This window comes from Lacerta agilis, chromosome 18 (assembly GCF_009819535.1).
Source record: "Lacerta agilis isolate rLacAgi1 chromosome 18, rLacAgi1.pri, whole genome shotgun sequence".
Lineage (NCBI taxonomy): Eukaryota > Metazoa > Chordata > Lepidosauria > Squamata > Lacertidae > Lacerta > Lacerta agilis.
In genome coordinates, this window is record NC_046329.1 from 10,887,092 (window position 1) to 10,907,336 (window position 20,245).

A 20,245-nucleotide genomic window follows, 5' to 3' on the forward strand; every position below is an offset into this window, starting at 1 on the left:
CTGCCCTCTCCTTCTCTAACGGCGCGCGCGTCGTGACGTAACGGCTAGAGCTGCCCTCTCCTTCTCTAACGTCGCGCGCGTCGTGACGTAACGGCTAGAGCTGCCCTCTCCTTCTCTAACGGCGCGCGCGTCGTGACGTAACGGCTAGAGCGGCCCTCTTTCCTCTCTCTTTTAGCGCGCGCGTCATGACGTCGGCGCCAACGGACGTTGCTGACGTGGCACCAATGGGATCCCCGGGCCTCGGCGAGAGGCGGGTGTTCCGTCAGCTTCCTCCAATGGGAGCCTCCCCGCCCGGCGGACGGGCAGCCCCGCGGGCCTATCGCTGGCCTCGGCCGCCGCTTCCCGGCCTGAGGAACATGGCGAAGACCTACGACTACCTCTTCAAGCTGCTGCTGATCGGCGACTCCGGGGTGGGGAAGACGTGCGCGCTCTTCCGCTTCAGCGAGGACGCCTTCAACGCCACCTTCATCTCCACCATCGGTGCGCCGGTCGGCTGCCCCCCTCCCCCTCGCCTCCGTCGCCATGGCAACCGCGGAGCGCCCCCTTCCCCCCCCCCGAGATGGCAGGCCTACCTCGCGGGGTTGTTGTGAGGACCCGGAAGGGGACCCCCCAGGGTTTATTTCGGGGGGGAGCCTGCATTTGACACCCCCCAAATATGATGATGATAATAATAAAATTATTATTATTTTATTTATACCCCGAAGAAGTCCTATTCAATAGTGATAATAATTTTAATAATAATAATTGTTATTATTTTATTTATACCCCGAAGAAGTCCTATTCAATAGTGATAATAATTTTAATAATAATAATTGTTATTATTTTATTTATACCCCGAAGAAGTCCTATTCAATAGTGATAATAATTTTAATAATAATAATTGTTATTATTTTATTTATACCCCGAAGATGTCCTAATCAATAGTAATAATAATTTTAATAATAATAATTGTTATTATTTTATTTATACCCCGAAGATGTCCTAATCAATAGTAATAATAATTTTTTTATTTATTTATACCCTGAAGATGTCCTATTCAATCATCATCATCATCATCCAAATCAATATAGAATAAATAAAAATCTGAGGAGGGAGGGAACAGAAGTTGACTGTTTTTATTTATTTGGTTTAAAGGGGAAGGGCAGCTGGACTTCCCTCCCCTCCCCTAGCTACACCTGTGCTTTGCCCCTCACCCCCCCCAAAAATGAAATATTTGAGTTGTCCAGCACGCCCCCCCTCCCAAGTTGATGGGCATGGCCATTCACAGAAAGCCTTCACGCACCCCACTCCCACCCACCAGACATTGCATGAGTCCATTTGACACCCCAAAAATCCTGGGGTGGGTAGCAGAGGTTAAGGGTTTTTTTTATTTGGCTTAAGGGGGGCAGCTGGACTCCCCCCCCATCCCGACTACACCTGTGCTTCCCCCCCCAAAAAAAAATATTTGAGGGGTCCAGGGCACCCCCCTCCCACGTTGATGGACATTGCCATTCTAATGGGGTGACTGATGCGATTGCATGGATTTATGTATGGGGTGTGTGTGCAGGTTTTACGTTAGGGCAGAGCTTTTTCCTCCCAAGAGGCTGGGAAGGGGTTAGTTTAATGTCCGGTTTGCTATTATTATTATTATTATTATTATTCGAATTTGTATACCGCCCTATACCCGGAGGTCTCTGGGCGGTTCGCAGAATCGAAACATAAAACCGCAAAATAAGTAATAAAAGCAAAGTTCTGCTAGGAAAGTTAGGTCGCTGCGCCACGGAAAGGCGCATGTCTGAGAGCTCCGAGTATAGGGCGGTATATGAATTCAAGAAATAAATGAAATGAATAAAGCAAATAAAAGTGTGTCGCCAACAGGAAAAGTTCGGGAAGCTCTGTGTTAGGGGGATGAATCGCAAATCGAACAAAATTGTTTGCAAAAATGTGTCGACGCATATTATTTAAGATCTCACGTATTAGAAGGCGTTGAAATGTCGCACGTTATGCTGATGAATTTTTTGCACACCGTGTACAGAGTTGTTTGATTTGTGGTGTGTGTTGGGGGGGGCAGGGGATAAAACCTCGGTTAAGTATTCTTACTGATTTACAGCTGTACCTTGGTTTTCGAACAGCTTAGTTCCCGAACGTTTTGGCTCTTGAACATCGCAAACGCGGAAGTGACTGTTCTGGTTCGCAAACTGTTTTTGGAAGCCGAACGTCCGACGGGGCTTCTGCGGCTTCCGATGTGATGGATTGGGTGGGGCGGGGCTTAACTCCTCCTCTCCCCCAATCTTTATTTCAAGCTGGCACCCCCTGGTTGCGAGGATGCCGCCGCCGCCGCTGCCGCCAGGGTTAGGGTGTGTTATGGCAGGAACCAGGCAGAGGACTGAAAGCGTGAGACAGAGCTAACAGTGAAGCACAGCAACAGCCCTGCGGTGCGGGAAACGCCTTTGCGGCTGGGATGCAAAGTGCAGGTGGGGGGGGGGCGGACACACAACTGGGAAGACCCTGGTTGAAACCCCACCTTGGCTTCCCTTCCTCCGCGTGGAAGCACCTAGGGGGAGAAGACGGAAGGAAAATAAATGGAATTCCAGAAGGCAGCAAGAAAGGAGACCCAAGAGCTTCATAATAGTAATAACAAAGATAATAATTGTCAGCTGTCAAGTGCCACCTGTTAACTGGCTGGTGGTCTTCTCTGTGCAGGAATCGATTTCAAGATCAGGACGATAGAGCTCGATGGCAAGAAGATTAAGCTGCAGATCTGGTAAGGCAGCCCAGAAAATTATCCTTAGCAGTTTGTTGAGAAGCGGAAGGGGGGGGTGTCCCTGAGACTCCTAGGAAGAAGGGGCAGTGCCCCTGACAGGGTGGCAAGCCTACGGACGATCCCTGACGAGGCCACTGCGATGGCAGAGCGGTGGCACAACTTGCGTAGCTGCCGCGTCAGGGAGAGCACAGAACATCCCAAAATGGCGCAGCAGCACCCTAACCTTCTGCCCCACGCTAGAGCTTCTCAGCCAGCGTAACTTGAGGGCAAGATGGCGGGGGCCCTGCCTGGCTGCTGTCGTCATTTCTCTTCCTGTGCCTTTCCTCCAGGGACACCGCTGGGCAGGAACGCTTCCGGACGATCACGACAGCTTACTACAGAGGAGCCATGGTGGGTGCCGGTCTCCCTTTGACTCGGGTCGCTGCCGACAACCTCTTTTGCCGCCACCCCACCATCAAACCTCCCACCCCCACCCCACGCTCTCGAGATGCTGGTGGTGAGGTCCTCCTTTGGGTTGAGGAGTGAAAACTTCAACCCTAAGCACACCCTCGTTCTTACTCCATCCCTCTGCATACCCTCACGCACTGCGCTCCTCTTTCCCCCTAGTGCCGGCTCGGTGCCAATCTCCTCTTGCTTTCTGTGTCATGTTGGGAACACCCGAGTTCAGGTTTCTCCCACCTTCAGCCCACTAATCCCTCCAGAATTGGGGGAAAAAACAGCAGCTCTCAATCGGTTCCCTTTCCCTGTTTCTGCTCTTTAGGGCATTATGCTGGTGTACGACATCACCAACGAGAAGTCGTTTGAAAACATTCGGAACTGGGTCAGAAACATCGAAGAGGTATTTTCTCCCGCTGCTCTGTCCGTCTCTGTAGTCGGAGGCTATCTGTTTCTGAATACCAGCTGCAGAAGCTGCCGGAGAGGAGAGTTGCTTTTGTGGAAGTCGTGGTGTATATCTTCCCCCTTGCATTCCGGAATTAATTTCCTTAAACACACGCTTAAACTTTACGTTCTCCGTGTTATTTGACTTACTATAAATTTTATTTTTATAAAATTATCCTATTTACGCACCGAAACTCAATCAAGACCTGCCAACAGATTGATCATTTGACAATGTTCTTTTACATAGACTCTGTATATATATATGTATCCCACTCTCTGATAAATTTTTCATCTGTAACGTCTCTTAGCCTTCCTGATAGTCTCTCCAGTTTGGCACACTCTCTTATTTTATTTTGCCAGTCGGATTTAGATGGGATATCCTCTCCCTTCCAGCCTTTTGCGACTAGAATTCTGGCAGCGACTGTTAACATACATAAAGACTCCCCTGAACTTTTTGGGGATTTCGTTACCCGTAATTCCTAGCAGGAAGGCTTCAGGTTTCGGGGGGAAGTAGCATTTGAAACGGGCTGCTTCTGTTCTCGGGTGCTCAGAGGAAGCTCTCCTGCTCCCCGATGGCTCCTCTTGTTGCTCCATAAAGCGTGCTTCTCAGAGGTGCGGTTTCTTGCAGGATCCCCTGAGGGACAGGACTGTTGCCCTATAGAAGGTAATGAACAGTTAGCCCTTCTGCTCGCTCGTCCCGGCTGGCAAACCCCTCCGGGAAATGCATCTGGCGGCGGCGACGCCAAGTTCCGCAACTAATACGGAACGCTTCTGCTTTGTTCCGAATGAGCGGCATGGCATTGTGTTGTTGTTGGTTTTTTGCAAGCATTTGAAGTGCAGTGAAATTTCAGGAACTGGCAGGGGGAAGTTTCGTCTGCTCGGAAGGCCCCCTCTGAAAGGCCGTTTCCCTCCGACAGAGCGGGAGGAGAAGCGCCGTGTCGGCATCTCAGCCACCAGCTCTGTGTGCCGACCAGGCCTTCTCTCTCTTTCTCACCGTTCCGCTCTCCTCCCCCCACCCCCCGCTGCAGCATGCATCTCCAGATGTGGAAAAAATGATCCTCGGGAACAAGTGCGACATGAATCACAAGCGCCAGGTCTCCCGTGAGCAAGGAGAGAAGGTGAGGGCCGTTTCTGAGGTCCAGAGATTAGCCGGTCGTGTGTCACGGGAAAGGCGGGGGGGGGGATGTCGAGGGAACGGAGACCTATCACAGTTGTCCGCAGATCAGAGAGAGACAAGGCAACGCCGGCTAACTTGCAGTTAGCCCTTTCATTGAAGAAACAGAACAGGAATCGTAATTATTCATTCATTCATTCATACAAAAAATACCCTGCCCATCTGACTAGGTTTCCCCAGCCACTCTGGGCAGCTCCCAACAGGATTATTAAAAACACGATAAAAGATCAAACATAAGAAACTTCCCTAAACAGGGATGCCTTCAGATGTCTTCTAAAAGTTCAGGGCCCGCCTGTGTAACTGACCCAAGACCTCTCCCTCCTTTTTTCTCGTTCAGCTGGCCAGCAGCTTCGGCATCAAGTTCATGGAAACCAGCGCCAAGGCAAACATCAACATAGAGAATGTGAGTGTCGGCCCTGCCTGCCTGACCCCCCTTTCCCAGAAGCCTTTTCATCCAGTCCAAAGGGCTGGACATATATATATATATATTTTCTATTTCCCCGTTTTAAATTTCAGGCGTTTTTCACTCTCGCCAGAGACATCAAAGCGAAAATGGACAAGAAACTGGTGAGTTGCCTTGGCTGGAACGGAGATTTATTTGTTGCTCCTTGTCCCAGGAGCTCAAAGCTCCCACCCCCCCATCTCATTGAATCCCCACAACTCTTCGATGCAGGTTAGGCGGAGGGGAAGTGACTACTGGCCCAAGCATGCTTCAAGGCCAAGTGGGAGTTTTGAACACTGGTCTCCCAGGTCCTAGTACGGCACTCTTAACCGCTGCATGATACATGCCCTACCATGCGTACAGCTTTCGGGTCATGTGGCCGGCAGGACTAAGCTGCTTCTGGCGAACCAGAGCAGCGCATGGAAACGCCGTTTATCTTCCCACCGGAGCGGTACCTATTTATCTACTTGCACTTTGACGTGCTTTCGAACTGCTAGGTGGGCAGGAGCAGGGACCGAGCAACGGGAGCTCACCCCGTCATTGCGGGGATTCGAACCACCGACCTTTTGATCGGCAAGCCCTAGGCTCTGTGGTTTAACCCACAGCGCCACCCGCGTCCCTACTTAAGGCTCTCTGGAAAATCTAAATCTACCAGTGCTGGTTTGAAATCTTTTAAGGAAATTCCTTATTATGCTCATAGTACAATCCTCGCCATGCCTACTCGGATGCAAGCTTTCAGGCACCATAGGCACTATACATTTGGAGCAGGACCGTTCTGTTTAAAACAATCATGGCTTTCTCTCTGGGAACTGTAGTTTGTTCAGAGCTGGCGCTATTCCAGGCTGCATCCCTAGAAGTCTGGCATCCAGATCAAGGGAAGTCATAGTCCCAATTTATTCTGCCTTGGTCAGACCACACCTGGGATACTGTGTCCAGTTCTGGACACCCCAATTTAAGAAGGATGTTGACTGACCAAACCCAAAGTGTGTTCATTTCTGGTTCCTCAGCATCCTTGGGAAAAGTGACAAGTGGGGTCCATAGGGTTCTGTGCTGGGCCCGTTGTTCTACGTCTTTATAAACCCGCATCCCAGAAGCCCACCTGAATAATAATAATAATAATAATTATAATAATTTATTACTTGTACCCCACCCATCTGGCTGGGTCTCCCCAGCCACTCTAACCCTCCCGTGGTCCTCTTGCATTGACAGGAAGGCAACAGCCCTCAAGGCAGCAGCCAGGGAGTGAAGATCACTCCCGAGCTACAGAAGAAAACCAGCTTTTTCCGATGCGCCCTCCTCTGAGGGGGAGCAGCCTTAACGCGAGCCTCTGCTCAAGCTTCCTGGGCCGTGCCTGCTTGCAAGGGGCTCCTCCTTCTGTCCCCCCTGTCTGGCTCTGACCCCACCAACGCAACCCGCCGCGCTGCATTTGCTGGGAACGGAACTGGAAGGGGCTTCTGTTCACGACGGACACTTCCGCGCTGGAGAAAATGCCGTTTCCCCTCCTGCCGCACCTGCCAGACGGAAACCGCGTCGCCTGGTTGCGGTGTGGGGAGGGGGTTGCTTAGGGGAGAAAAGATGCGGATCAAGAAATCAAGCACGGGAAATTTCCTAATGGGTGTTCTCTCTCTCTCTCTCTCTCTCTTTCTGTCTCTGGGATGTGTTTTGGATAACTATCAAGCCTTGTAGAGAAAAAAAGTATGCGGTCAGAATAACTCTCAATGATTTCCTGCTGAATCCCCAAATCAACGAATGGTCAGGGGTGCCGTTGGAGCCCCCTAAGACATTTCTATCAGGCTGAATCACACAGCCGGCTTCAAAGCACTGATTTTGTTTTATTTTTGGTAGCAGATTTCTCCCACCCTCCACCCCCCTTTCCTCGCGTCGCTTTGTGGGGGCCACAAAGCTCACCGATCCCTTTCACACACACGGAAAAGAAAAAAAAAGGCATCTGAAATCTGCTCCCGGTGTGGTCTTGGCGATGATTCTAGACACTCCTGTGATAGAAGTTGCACAATGCCTCGATACACAAATGAATAAATCTATTTTTTTAGAGAAAACAAAGCTTGCGTGAGGTGCTGCTTGAGTTCCCCGTGAATGATCTGAATGAGGGGAGCACTTGGGAACATCTGGCAAACCTCTGGTTGCCTTCAGTGGGGCCCCAATTGCTGTCTAGGGGATTCCTCTGTCCAACCCTCCCCAACATCTACTTTAAAAACATCCCTAAAAAGGGCTGCCTTCAGATGTCTTCTAAAAGTCAGAGAGTTGTTTATTTCCCTGGCATCTGACGGGAGGGCGCCACCACCGAGAAGGCCCTCTATCTGGTTCCCGCTAACCTCACTCCTCGCAGGGAGGGAACCGAGCAACGGGAACTCACCCTGTCATTGCGGGGATTCGAACCGCTGACCTTCCGATCAGTGATCCCTAGGCTCAGTGGTTTAGACCACAGCGCCACCCTCGTCCCTGAAAGTAAGTCCTAGTCCCTCTCTCTATTCTGCCATGGTCAGACCAGACCTGGGATACTGTTCCCTGTTCTGGGCACCACAATTTAGGAAGGTGGGCAGAGGAGGGAGACCAAGATGATCAAGGGTCTGGAAACCTGATTAGGAACGGTTGAAGCACCAGGGGATGTCTAGCCTGGAAAAGAGGAGACTGGGTGGAGATACGACAGCCATCTTCCAATATCTCAAGGGCTGTGACGTGGAAGATGGGCTGAGCTTGTTTTCTCCTGCTCTTGAAGGTTAGGACTCGAACCCATGGCTTCAAGTTACAAGAAAGGAGATTCCGACTAAAAAGCTTTCTGACAGGAAGAGCTGTTAGACCATGGAACGCAAGTTGGTGGACTCTCCTTCCTTGGAGGTTTCTAAGCAGAGGTTGGGTGGGCCATTTGTCTTGGATGCTGAGATTCCCGCATTGCAGGGGGTTGGACTGGATGACCCCTGGTGTCCCTCCCGACACTACAATTCTGCCAGGGCAAGACAACGAAGAAAGCCAGGAGGCGGTGCCACAGGTTTGTCACTTTATTTGCTGCCACCTGGACCAAAATCCTGCCCATCCTAATTAAACCACCTTGCTGGGGGGCCAGGATAGGTCCCTCGGCCAAGTCCATGATGGGGCCCCTCAGTGACCCCGCTGCCACCAATCACATGTTGGCTCTCTCCCTCTGCAGCCGCGAGTTGTAGGCCCTCGAGACGGTGTTCCAGGCATCCATGTACCGGTCCATACACATCGCGACGCATTTCTGAGAAGGGAGAGGGAAGGGAAAGGGTGGTCAGGAAAGAGGAGAAGCTGCAAGGCTCCATCACAGGGGGCTGAGTTTATTCTGGGAACCGCCCTGAGACCCCTAGGCAGTATAAGGGAGGGAGGGAGGGAGGGAGGGAAGGAAGGGAGGGGGAGGTAAGAGGGAGGGAGGGAAGGAAGGAAGAGGGAGGGAGGGAGGAAAAAAAGGAAGGAAGGAAGGAAGGAAAAGAAAAAAAAGGGAGTGAAGGAAGGAAGGAAAAGAAAGGAAGCGAGGGAAGGAAGGGGGAGGGAAGAGGGAGGGAGGGAAGAGAAGAAAGAGGGAAGAAGGAAGGAAGGAGGGAGGGAGGGAAGAGAGAGAAGGAGGGGGGAGCTAGGGAGGGAGGAAAAAAAGGGAGGGAAGAAGGAAGGAAGGAAAAGAAAAAGAAAGAAAAAAAGAAGGGAGGGAAGGAAGGAAGGAAAAGAAAGGGAGGGAAGAGGGAAGGAAGGAAGGGGAAGAAAAAAAGAAAGAAAGGGAAGAGAGTGAAGGAAGAAAGGGAAGAAGGAAGGGAAAGAAAGAAAGCCTCACCTGCTCAGAGTTATCAAGGGAGCTCCCCGGTTTCCCAATGCACTTCCGGAAACATTTGTCCGTCATCCTCTGCAAAGGAGGGAAAAAGGAAAAGTTTGAATGGAAGAACAGAGACAGGGTTAACAGTGGCAAACTTTAGCGTCTTGAATTTCGGGGGTGCCTGTGCGCCGCCAAAACCTGCCCCTCCCCAACTTTCGCCTTCCGTTGGGTGTCACAGTCAGGCCACCTGCTGCAGCCCCCCCGCCAAGAAGTCCGACGCTCCCCTACATCGGCCTTTGAAGGTCAAGGAGGGTCCCGCTCCCTTACTCCAGAAAGGAAAGAAGGCCGGCAGGCTGCAAGGTCAGTGGCCTTCTCTTCCGGAGGGGGGGCAAGCAAGAGCTTGGGGGCAGCAGGGGGCCGGCTGGAATAAATGATTGGGGTGGGAAGAAGAGGCAGGTAAGCCCGGCCTTGCGCAGTCCATCCCAGGATGTGGCGTGTGCCATTACGGAAAAGCGTTGAAAGTCCATGCACTTTTGTAAACCAAGAAAACCTTTAATAATAATAATTTTTAGGGAAGTTTTAAATGTGTGATATTTTTGTATTTGATTTCTGTTGGAAGCCGCCCAGAGTGGATGGGGAAATCCAGCCAGATGGGCGGGGTACAAACAATAAATATTAATAATAATAATAACAATAACAATAATAATAATAAATTTTAAAAAGCATTGGAAGTACTTGATTGTTTGAGGTCCTGCCCCCACCCCATAAAGTTTTCTAAATTTGGTTTCCTTAAATAAAAAAAACTGCAAAAAAGCCTTGGCTGGGGCCCCCACCCTAACAAAAATCCCAGCTATGCCCATGGTGCATGCAAATTTGAATGGCAATGCCCTTTTTTGCATTTGAGACCCCTTGGCTCTCTTATTGGGGTCCCAGAACGCCTCAAATATTGCATTGGGGGTGGGCTAAAGGGACCCCCCTGGCCGTTGGTTCCCATGGGTGGCCCCGTTTCCTTCCTGCCTGCCCGCTAAGGTAGACTGCTCCTGCCAGGGAGGCTCTCCTTCCCTCTCTCCCCACCCCCGGTCACCTGCAGCAGCTCCTGCGCGTTGGCCACGGCGATCTGCACTTTGACCTGCTCCATCAGAGCCCCGGGATCCAGGCGACCCCCGGACCCGAAGTCCCCGCTACCCGACGCCATGACCCGCTCCAGACCCACAGCGGGAAGGAAGAGGGAAACAGCGCATGCGCCGCGCGGCACGGAGGACTATAGTTCCCGGCGAGCACCGCGGCAGACACGCATGCGCAGTGCGTCTGGAGAGCCTCCCGGCGCGGCGAAGCTTATTTTAGTGTCTCTGCGGCGAGGGAAAGCCGGAAGCCGCTCTAGGGTGTCACTCTCGCTTTCCCTCTCCAACGGAAGTCCATGCTCTCGCCAACGGCCGTTGCTCATTTGCCCCGGAAGTTCATTCCCGCGGTACACCAACCCCACTCATTTGCCCCGGAAGTTTATGCCGGCAACCGGAAGTGGCGGCCGGAGCGGCTGGAAGGAAGGAGGCCGAGTCGGAGGAAGATGTCGGAGTACGAGGCCGTCCAGCGGGGAGCTCTGCGCCTGAAGGGCGGCGTCGGGGTGTCCCCCGCAGGGAAGCGGTGAGGGGGAGAGCGAGACGCTCCAGGGATACTCCTAGGAGGGAACTTCCGGTCGCGCGGGAGGGACTTCCTGCTGCTTTTGGACGAGCGGGCTATAAGGACCTTAGGACTTATAAAGCGCTTGTGCGCACGCGCGGGGAGGGATGGCGCCCGAGGGACCTGCGGAACTCCCTGCCACAGGAGGAAAGAGGGTGGCTGCCAACGTAGATGGCTTTAAAAGAAGCTGTTCCTGATAAATTGACATGCTTTATTAAAGCTAAGACAGGCGGATATGCAAGACACGGGAGATGTTTTATTTTATTTTTTTAAACAATTAATAATGATAATTATTATTATTTTGTTTATACCCCACCCATCCGGCTGGGCGGCTTCCAACAGAATATTAAAAACATGGTAAAACATCAGGCATTAAAAACCTCCCTAAACAGGGCTGCCTTCAGATGTCTTCTAAAAGTCAGAGAGTTGTTTATCTCCTTGACATCTGGATGGGAGGGTGCCACCGCAGAGAAGGCCTTCTCAGGATATGCAAGAGACATAATTTCGAGGAGACACGGGGGAGGGAGGTGTTTGTAAAGGTGAAAAAGGACATGATTAATATACACTCACTAAACGTGGTGGGACGTAAATGAAGGGGGGGGGAGAAACCCAAGGAGATAATAGCTGAGGCGTTTGTGGAATTTGTACTGTCGAAACGGAAAGAGGAGTCAGACCAATGTCGCAAGAGGTGTTGGAACTTTTGGGGAGGTTAGATATTTACAAGGGAATGATCTTGGGGTGGGGCGCCTATGTTTTATTTTTTATTTTTTAGTATTACGTCGTCAAATAACATATTTTTCCGTGTATAACACGCCCCCCAAATTAAGACTCAAAATTAAGCAAATGGGGGGAGATTGCCCCCGTGTATAAGACTACTTCCCTTTTTATAACTTTATTTTTTAGCAAAAAAAAAAAACAGTCTTATACACAGAAAAGTACGGTAAAAATAAATGTGTGTGAGAGAGAGAAAAGGACGTACAGTAGCTTGCAATTCAATTTGCGCATTTACGTATTAGATACAATATCAAAAAGAGAGAGGCGGCGTAAGAAGTTGGAGAAGCGTTCCCCGCTGCAATCTTTTTTTTATGTCCTGCAAATAAAATTACATATGAAATTTGGGGGGGGGGCGTATCTGGGGGACACCACCCCCACCCACCCCACCCCCCAGGAAGGCCCAGTGCGTCTCTACTCATAGGAATCCCAACCAAGTAAATTTGTATATACCGCCCTTCAAACGCAGGTCTCTTTTTTTTTTTTGCAGGAAGAAAAAGAAAGATAAGGAGAAAAGCAAGATCGTGGACCAGATCGTGAGCAGCAAGATGCAGGAGGAGGAGGAGGAGGAAAAGCGCGCCCTGGACAAGAGGACCCCAGCGCAGCTGGCCTACGAGAAGATGCAGGAGAAGCGGGTGGGTGTTTGGCAGAAGCAGGCAAGGGGGAGCAGTTCCTCTGCACCCTTCGGCTGCTTAGCCCAGAGGCAGGTTTTATAGGAAAAATACTGCTCTCTTTCCCTTATGGGGTACCCAAGAGCCCGTATAGAGTCCTTATGTAGGTTCTCTGTTGGTGGAAGAAAATAGCAGAGGCCAAGCAGAGAATATTGAGAAGCAAAGCAGCTAGTAAGCCTGATCTTTATCGAACTGTTGCAACAGGGTCCCCCGCTCACCCCACGCAGTGAGGGAGGAGAGGAACCCAGAACATTGGTGCGCAAGCTCTTATATAGACTTTGGAAATTGCCCACCCTGTAGCTCAAGACCACCCCCCAAAACATCATCCATACATCCATACAGAAAGAGGTGGTCCCCAGCAGAAATTGGAGTGTGTTGCTTCTCTCCTGTCTGCCAGGATACCTGATGATGCCTTATCAATTGCCTTTTCTGGGTAGCCCGGCCATTCCTTGGAGATGGTCAATACTTAGTTCCTGAATCTCTTACGCATATTGGTAGTTTGCTCAGTTTAACAGATACTTGCCAGACTGTATTTACAGGGAAGTGTAAGCCCCTACATTCCAAGGACAACTGGGAAAAAAATTTCCCATTCCTTTCCTCCTTGCAGAGAAATATATGAGGTCAATTTTGGGAGAGTCCAAATGGCTTCAGGATCGCTCTCCTGTACTCCTGTGGTTTATATACTTAGGTATGTGTTTGCCTTGTACATTTATGAACATTTATTTTATATACAGGTGAAACTTGAAAAATTAGAATATCGTGGAAAAATCAATTTCTGTAAGCAATTGTTTTCATTAGCTACTGGAGTTTAATATATGAGATAGACTCATGACATACAAAGCGAGATACGTCAAGCCTTTGCTTGTTATAATCGTGATGATTATGGTGTACAGCTGATGAAAACCCCAAAGTTGAGATTGTGAATTTGGGGTTCTCATCAGCTGTACGCCATAACCATCACAATTATAACAAAGAAAGGCTTGACATATCTCGCTTTTCATGTCATGAGTCTATCTCATAAATTAGTTTCACCTTTTAAGTTGAATTACTGGAAGAAATGAACCTTTGCACGATATTCTAATTTTTCGAGCTTCACCTGTATATAAGACCTTAGAATTCCTATAACACAGGGGAGGTGGGCCGAGGAAGCCCTTGGAGGAACAGAAATGACCTCTCCTCTTTTCCCTCCTGCCCTGCAGCAAATAGAGAGGATCCTGAAGAAAGCATCGAAAACCCACAAGCAGAGAGTGGAGGTGAGTCGCTGCCCCAAGGGAGATGCTGCCTTAAACACGCTCGCTCCGACAACCGGGGGGGGGGGGGAGGTTCTGGGGAATCGTTTGCCTTTGCGAAGGGAAGGACGGGAGGAAGGAGAAGGGGCAAGTAAAGAGGTGGGGGATCCTGCAGCAGCGAGCGAAGAGGGAGGACTCCAAGGAAGGAGGAGTTTGGATTTGATATCCCGCTTTATCACGACCCGAAGGAGTCTCAAAGCGGCTCACATTCTCCTTTCCCTTCCTCCCCCACAACAAACACTCTGTGAGGTGAGTGGGGCGGAGAGACTTCAAAGAAGTGTGACCCAGCAGCTGCATGTGGAAGAGCGGAGACGCGAAGCCGGTTCACCAGATTATGAGTCCACCGCTCTTAACCACTACACCACACTGGCTCTCAGATGTGTAGGCAGAGAAGGTCTGTCTCTTTGTTAACACTTACTGCCTTGGGTCCTTCGGCTGCAATGTGGAACCGTGGACCTTCTGCATGGGAAGCATGGCATCCCTGACCTCAGAGCTCTGTAGCCTCCTCCGTGTCCTGCTTGAATAATAATAATTTATTACTTATACCTCGCCCATCTGGCCGGGCCTCCCCAGCCACTCTGGGCGGCTTCCAACAGGATATTAAAAATACATTAAAACCTTAAAAACTTTCCTAAACAGGGCTGCCTTCAGATGTCTTCTAAAAAAAGTCAGGCAGTTGTTTATTTCCTTGACATCTGCTGGGAGGGCGTTCCACAGGGATGGCGCCACCACCGAGAAGGCCCTCTGCCTGGTTCCCTCTAACCTTGCTTCTCGCAGGGAGAGAACCACCAGAAGGCCCTTGGAGCCGGACCTGTGTCCGGGCTGGACGATGGGGGTGGAGACGCTCCTTCTGGGCCAAGGCTTGAAGAAGAGAGAGGTGGGGGTGTTAGGGGTTTCCCCCTGGGTTATCATCCACAAATGTCAGGAGAGAGAATTTCCCTGTCTCCTTCACCTCAGGGTAGCTGTGTTCCTTCGTTACAGAGGAAAGTCCTTCTGTTTGGCAGGCTGGGGCCTCGAAGTTAGCAGCTAGCCAGCAGACTGGTAATTCCTTGGCCACAGTCTCCCCCTCTGCGGTGCATTTTGTACAGAAGCGGTTTCTAACTTTGCACATTTTGTGGAAATCGGCATCCTCTTTCCCCCCCTGATGAATCCCGTTCTTATAGCCAGTTTTGGGCTGCAAGCGGTGCTCTGAGTTGCTGTCAAATCTAACCAGTTCTCTTGCAGAGAAGGGCTCACCCGCCACACACAAGCCGGCCTTAGCGATGTGCCCGGCAAGCTATGCCTTCTTGCTGTGTCCAACTAACTGGAACGTGGGGGCTAATCTGCCTTCTGTTAGTATTGATCAGGCTTCCCTGAAGTAACACGGGGAAAGTGAAGTTGACCACAACATATTGTGCAACTCAGCAAGAACAAGAGGGCTCCCCCCTCCCCTCAGATTATCCCTTGAGGTGTCTTGTTCCCTGCTGGAAGGCAGAATTTGACTGCAGAAAATGGGATTATGGAGTACAGCTAATCGGAAGCCCCAAACAGATGGGCATAAATGTGTGTGTGTGTGTGTGTGTGTGTGTTGGACTTGCCTTGGTCTGTGCCTCCTTTGTTTGGAGCCTGCTGAACTGAACTGGGCAAAACACAATTCTGATTCTGGTGTATTTTGATAGTTACACCATTAAATGTGGGTTCTAAAATATACTCCCGAGATGATTGAAGACGCTTCCTTGCTGCCTTGAATTTGCATCTCTCTCCCCTTCCCCTCCCTAGGATTTTAATCGGCACCTGGACACCTTGACAGAACATTACGACATCCCGAAAGTCAGCTGGACCAAATAAGACATTTTTTGTTTTGCTTCCCGCACTCCCCATCCTTGTCTCGTTTTGCTAAAGGGGCACAACTCGGCAGACGGGACCGTTTCTGGATCGGAGACATTGTTCAGCACGACTTCCTGTAACAGGTTCAATTAAACTTGCGTTTTACAAGCAGATCAAACATCTGGATCTTACAGCTTCAAGTAAACGGCCGCTCTTCTTTACCTGCCGAAAATCTCCATTGGATGTTTTCCATTATATTATCACATATTTAAACAATGTATCTGACTCTAGCTTAAATAAAGGCAAGGAAGGCCATATACAAAACGTTTGTGACTTAAACGGTTAACGTGTCTTGCTTTATTTCCCGCCACCTCATCTGTTCTCCTCCTCCTGACTGCTGCCCTGCATGTGAGGGCGGTTCCCCTTCTTGACTAGGGACAGCCGCCAAGACATATATAACGCCTATTTGCATCGTTTTTTATTAAACCAACAATCCAAAACGCATGGCTCTTCCTCCCCTCGGCACTCGACTAGGAAAGCCCAGCGCACGGGGACTCGTTAAAACGACATTTTGAAACCCAAAAACTGCTCCTGGAAAAAATTACAAACACAGAAAAACAGCGTGTCTCTCTCTCTCTGTCCGAAGAGGCGAACGAAGTATTTTTGAGCAAAAGGCAAACAGATTCTTTTACGCAAACCTGACCTCGTAGCTGTTCTTAAATGTGGAAGTGACCCGACTTTGGGCAGAGCCGGCTTCAGGTGTGGCTAAGTCAACACCAGCCTTGTCCTGAAACACACAAGACTCGTTCGCGTGTTTGAAAAGGACACAGGCTCAAGGAAACAAGACACAGGGGGTCCCTCAATCCATTTTACAGAGTGTTAACACTGCAAAAAATAAATAAAACGGGCACATCCACCAACTTTCTGGCTTCTGATATTAGTTCAAGGGCCCCCATCCATCTCTTTCCCTTTCTACTGTTTTCTCAGGCTCAGACAGCTGCCTCCAGATCAAAGCCAGGTGTGGTTTTATTCTTGTTTGAGTCTTCCAAAAGTCAACGAGGGCCTTGTTTGCACCATTCAGTAAGTGGAACCTTGAAAAGCAGGACACAAATTAAATCGGGGGTTCCCCTTTTCCCCGGGGAGGCTGTGATAGGCTGCAACTGCAGCAGCGCTTATTGCCCGAAGATACCCAGCATTTGGGAATCATTTCTCAATTTTTCCGTGCTTCCTACGGAAAACACTTTCCAGCAGCAGTGCCAACCCCACTGGATAGAACCTCCTTCTGATGAGATCAGCAGAGCCTCTCCTCCCGTCTCCCCACCAAAACGCATTTGCCGATGACCTAGAGAGAGTCTGAAATGCCAAAGAAACGTTCCCCCTCTTGTTCTGCAGCCGATCCGGCTGGCCGGCAGTCTCGCAACTTTCCAGAGTTTAAAAACAAAAACAAAAAACCAGTAAGTTTTGTCATTCCCCTGAACGCTGCTGCTGCTCCTCCCTGCCCGATTCAGGGAAGGGAGTGCCCCTTATTCCCAACCCCACACCCCTGTGCCCTTTGGTACGATTTCAGCACTAAATCCATATTCATTACAGTGCCAGATTTACGTATAAGCTAAACAAGCTGTAGCTTGGGGACCCACTCTCTTGGGGGCCCCCAAAAAAATTCAAAGGGGGGGGGGGAAACCTGTATGTACATTTCCAAAATATAAGATAAAAAACAAATAAAATAAAACCTACATACAGCAACAGTGTTTTTGTGTTGTGTAGGCTCCTACGATGTAAGTCATGGGCCCGGCCTGCTAGCCTGCTCCCCAAAATATCTCTGGTTTGCTCCTTTCTATGTATAGGGTGCCTACATGGACTGGTCGCACGGCAACATGTGCAAATGGCTTGAGATAGCTATGAGGTCCATCAATGACCATATAGCATCTGTTGTTGTTCAGTCATTCAGTCATGTTCGACTCTTCGTGACCCCATGGACCGGAGCACGCCAGGCACGCCTATCCTTCACTGCCTCTCGCAGTTTGGCCAAACTCATGCCAGTCGCTTCGAGAACACTGTCCCACCATCTCATCCTCTGTCGTCCCCTTCTCCTTGTGCCCTCCATCTTTCCCAACATCAGGGTCTTTACTAGGGACTCTTCTCTTCTCATGAGGTGGCCAAAGTCTTGGAGCCTCAACTTCAGGATCTGTCCTTCTAGTGAGCACTCAGGGCTGACTTCCTTCAGAATGGATAGGTTTGATCTTGCAGTCCATGGGACTCTCAAGAGTCTCCTCCAGCACCAGAATTCAAAAGCATCCATTCTTCGGCGATCAGCCTTCTTGATGGTCCAGCTCTCACTTCCATACATTACTACTGGGAAAACCATAGCTTTAACTATACGGATCTTTGTCATCAAGGTGATGTCTCTGCTTTTTAAGATGCTGTCTAGGTTTGTCATTGCTTTTCTCCCAAGAAGCAGGCGTCTTCTAATTTCGTGACTGCTGTCACCATCTGCAGTGGTCATGGAACCCAAGAAAGTGAAATCTCTCACTGCCTCCATTTCTTCCCCTTCTATTTGCCAGGAGGTGATGGGACCAGTGGCATATATATAGCATATTTTCAACAACAAAAAAGCAACAATTACAGCTGGACATAGAAAGGGCCCCATTACCTCATCAAACCTAAAGCCAGCCCCGATTCATTATGTTCACAAATGCACAACAAAGTGGAAAAGTGTATAGGGAGGGAGGAGATTTTATTATTAGACTGAAAGCTTAAAAATAAAAAAAAGCTATAGCCATGTTAACAGGATACATTGAGAGGGATTGGGTGGTTGAATTCATGTTGCCCGTTTTCCTTCCTTCCACCCTCCTTGCAAAAAAAAATCAATAAATACAGAAGTGCAGAAGCCACCGTTTCCCCGCCAGAGCACCCTAAGATTGGCCAACGGGAAATGACTCCTGCTTTTTTTTTTCTTTTGGTCTACTTCTCGAGATGTTCAAGGAGACAAAACACACACACACAAAGAAATAGTATTTTGGCACAGTTCTGTAAACTAGGAAGCCAGTACGTCTAGCCTTCCTATGGAATGTGTAAGCTTCTAGTTTTACGAACTTTCTGTAAACGAGGAAGGCGGCGAAAAAAACACAGCCTTCCCGCGGAACGTGCAGGCTTTCTGCATAAACTTTACGCTTTTGCAAGTGTGTTTTCCGCGCTTTTGCGGTTGCAGGCAAACGAAATGCTGCGACTACCGCCAAGAGCTCTGTCTCCCGGTCGCCTCGACTGGGCCCACGCTCCCTGCACCCCCTCGGTTTTGCACAAAACACATGCGTTTCCAGTATCGAGGGAATTCAGCACCTTCGGAGCGTCCCCGCGAGAGACGGGTGCCTTGGCGCACAGCTCTCCCAGTTGCGCAACGTTCTGCCGCGGAGGATTTACAAACGGACAAACAAAACAAAAAAAATCTACATTCAGTTGGTGCCCAAAACCTCAATGCTTAAATGGGGAAAGAGTGAGGAAAGAGAAGGTTCGCATTTTGTGTGATCTAAAAGTTGGGGAAGACGAGAGAGAGAGAGAGAGCAGGAGAGAAAAAGTGGATTCAAAGGGGAAGCCTCTATTTTTGGCAGGATCCTTTCGGCTTCCCGAAATCCGGGTGCTTTTTCCCCCACGCGGAGTTATATGCTGCCGAGCTCACTGAGGGTTTGGTCGAGCGTCCGGTGCAAAGTCAGGTTCTCTTCTTTCGCCTGGGAAACTTTTTCTGACGAGAATAAATGGGAGACAAGTTCCTTTTAAGGCGCGCGTTTCAAGGAAAATAAAAAAGCCCCATTCTGCCTCCTAGTTGCAGCCAACCTCCTGTTGTGGTTTTTTTAATCAAAGCAGTCCCTCCCCTCTGAATAAGCTTTCCCCCAGGCAAGCACTTTTCTGTGTAAGTTTTAAGGCAATTGAAGGAAACCAGCTGTGCCCCCCAGATGTTGCATTAAAAACAATTAAACGTTTAGAATATACAGGTGAAACCCCAAAAATTAGAATATCGTGGAAAAGTCCATTTATGTAAGCAATTGTTTTCATTAGCTACTGGAGTATAATATATGACATAGACTCATGACATGCAAAGCGAGATACGTCAAGCCTTTGCTTGTTATAATTGTGATGATTACGGCATACAGCTGATGAAAACCCCAAAGCTGAGATTAATTTGGGGTTCTCATCAGCTGTACGCCATAACCATCACAATTATAACAAATAAAGGCTTGACATATCTCGTTTTGCATGTCATGAGTCTATCTCATATATTAGTTTCAACTTTTAAGTTGAATTACTGAAAGAAATGAACCTTTCCACGATATTCTAATTTTATAACACATTAAAATCTATTAGTTAAAGGTAAAGGGACCCCTGAGCGTTAGGTCCGGTTGTGGACGACTCTGGGGTTGCGGCACTCATCTCGCGTTACTGGCTGAGAGAGCCAGCGTCCAGCTTCCGGGTCACGTGGCCGGCAGGATTAAGCCGCTTCTGGCGAACCAGAGCAGCGCATGGAAACGCTGTTTACCTTCCCACTGGAGCGGTACCTATTTATCTACTTGCACTTTGACGTGCTTTCGAACTGCTAGGTGGGCAGGAGCAGGGACCGAGCGACGGGAGCTCACCCCGTCATTGCAGGGATTCGAACCGCCGACCTTCCAATCGGCAAGCCCTAGGCTCTGTGGTTTAGACCACAGCGCCACCCGCATCCCATGCCCCTCTCCCCGATGTTGCACTGCAATTCCCACCACCACCATCCCGGCCAATGGCTGGATGGAGAATTGGCTATTTTTCTCTGAAATCCGTGGTCTCCAGCAAGCTACAAAAAAAGGACCAGTCTCAGATAGAAACAACCATCTTTCTTGAGGGTACATGGAACCACAGCCACCCCTCCCACCCCAAAATGTCTAGCGCTGTGGTGTAATATTTAATTTATCTATTAGATTTGTCTACAGTCCTTCCTTCATCGTAAGATCTCAGGGCTGTTCGCAGAATAAAACACAGGATAAAAA

General features: G+C 49.5%; 3 protein-coding genes across 3 annotated transcripts; 2 read left to right on the forward strand and 1 right to left on the reverse strand.

The window, feature by feature from the left end:
- The first annotated feature begins 315 nt into the window (after nucleotides 1–315).
- On the forward strand, nucleotides 316–6,620 carry RAB8A (RAB8A, member RAS oncogene family). Its single transcript, XM_033136752.1, has 8 exons — nucleotides 316–480; nucleotides 2,683–2,743; nucleotides 3,073–3,133; nucleotides 3,504–3,581; nucleotides 4,651–4,740; nucleotides 5,134–5,199; nucleotides 5,313–5,363; nucleotides 6,448–6,620. The coding sequence occupies exons 1-8, from the start codon at nucleotides 357–359 to the stop codon at nucleotides 6,538–6,540; spliced, it is 624 nt and encodes a 207-aa protein (XP_032992643.1). The 5' UTR covers nucleotides 316–356; the 3' UTR covers nucleotides 6,541–6,620.
- A 1,612-nt stretch (nucleotides 6,621–8,232) lies between these two features.
- TIMM13 (translocase of inner mitochondrial membrane 13) lies at nucleotides 8,233–10,254 on the reverse strand. The gene is made up of 3 exons (XM_033136601.1): nucleotides 10,104–10,254; nucleotides 9,041–9,109; nucleotides 8,233–8,476 (listed from the first exon to the last, which is right to left on the reverse strand). Exons 1-3 carry the CDS (start codon nucleotides 10,212–10,214, stop codon nucleotides 8,378–8,380), a joined length of 279 nt encoding a protein of 92 aa, XP_032992492.1. The 5' UTR covers nucleotides 10,215–10,254; the 3' UTR covers nucleotides 8,233–8,377.
- A 280-nt stretch (nucleotides 10,255–10,534) lies between these two features.
- FAM32A (family with sequence similarity 32 member A) lies at nucleotides 10,535–15,564 on the forward strand. Its single transcript, XM_033136821.1, has 4 exons — nucleotides 10,535–10,660; nucleotides 11,958–12,102; nucleotides 13,338–13,391; nucleotides 15,186–15,564. The coding sequence occupies exons 1-4, from the start codon at nucleotides 10,584–10,586 to the stop codon at nucleotides 15,252–15,254; spliced, it is 345 nt and encodes a 114-aa protein (XP_032992712.1). The 5' UTR covers nucleotides 10,535–10,583; the 3' UTR covers nucleotides 15,255–15,564.
- The last annotated feature ends 4,681 nt before the right edge of the window (nucleotides 15,565–20,245 follow it).

Bases quoted from the DNA above. Each gene is read 5' to 3' on its own strand.
- FAM32A (XM_033136821.1), top strand. From the start codon at position 10,584: ATGTCGGAGTACGAGGCCGTCCAGCGGGGAGCTCTGCGCCTGAAGGGC. The intron at 10,661-11,957 runs GTGAGGGGGAGA...TTTTTTTTGCAG, and splicing joins GTGTCCCCCGCAGGGAAGCG to GAAGAAAAAGAAAGATAAGG. The intron at 13,392-15,185 runs GTGAGTCGCTGC...TCCCCTCCCTAG, and splicing joins CCCACAAGCAGAGAGTGGAG to GATTTTAATCGGCACCTGGA.
- RAB8A (XM_033136752.1), top strand. From the start codon at position 357: ATGGCGAAGACCTACGACTACCTCTTCAAGCTGCTGCTGATCGGCGAC. The intron at 3,582-4,650 runs GTATTTTCTCCC...CCCCCGCTGCAG, and splicing joins GGGTCAGAAACATCGAAGAG to CATGCATCTCCAGATGTGGA. The intron at 5,200-5,312 runs GTGAGTGTCGGC...TTTAAATTTCAG, and splicing joins CAAACATCAACATAGAGAAT to GCGTTTTTCACTCTCGCCAG.
- TIMM13 (XM_033136601.1), bottom strand. From the start codon at position 10,214: ATGGCGTCGGGTAGCGGGGACTTCGGGTCCGGGGGTCGCCTGGATCCC. The intron at 9,110-10,103 runs GTGACCGGGGGT...CCTCCTTTGCAG, and splicing joins ACGCGCAGGAGCTGCTGCAG to AGGATGACGGACAAATGTTT. The intron at 8,477-9,040 runs GTGAGGCTTTCT...CTCCCTTCTCAG, and splicing joins CCCTTGATAACTCTGAGCAG to AAATGCGTCGCGATGTGTAT.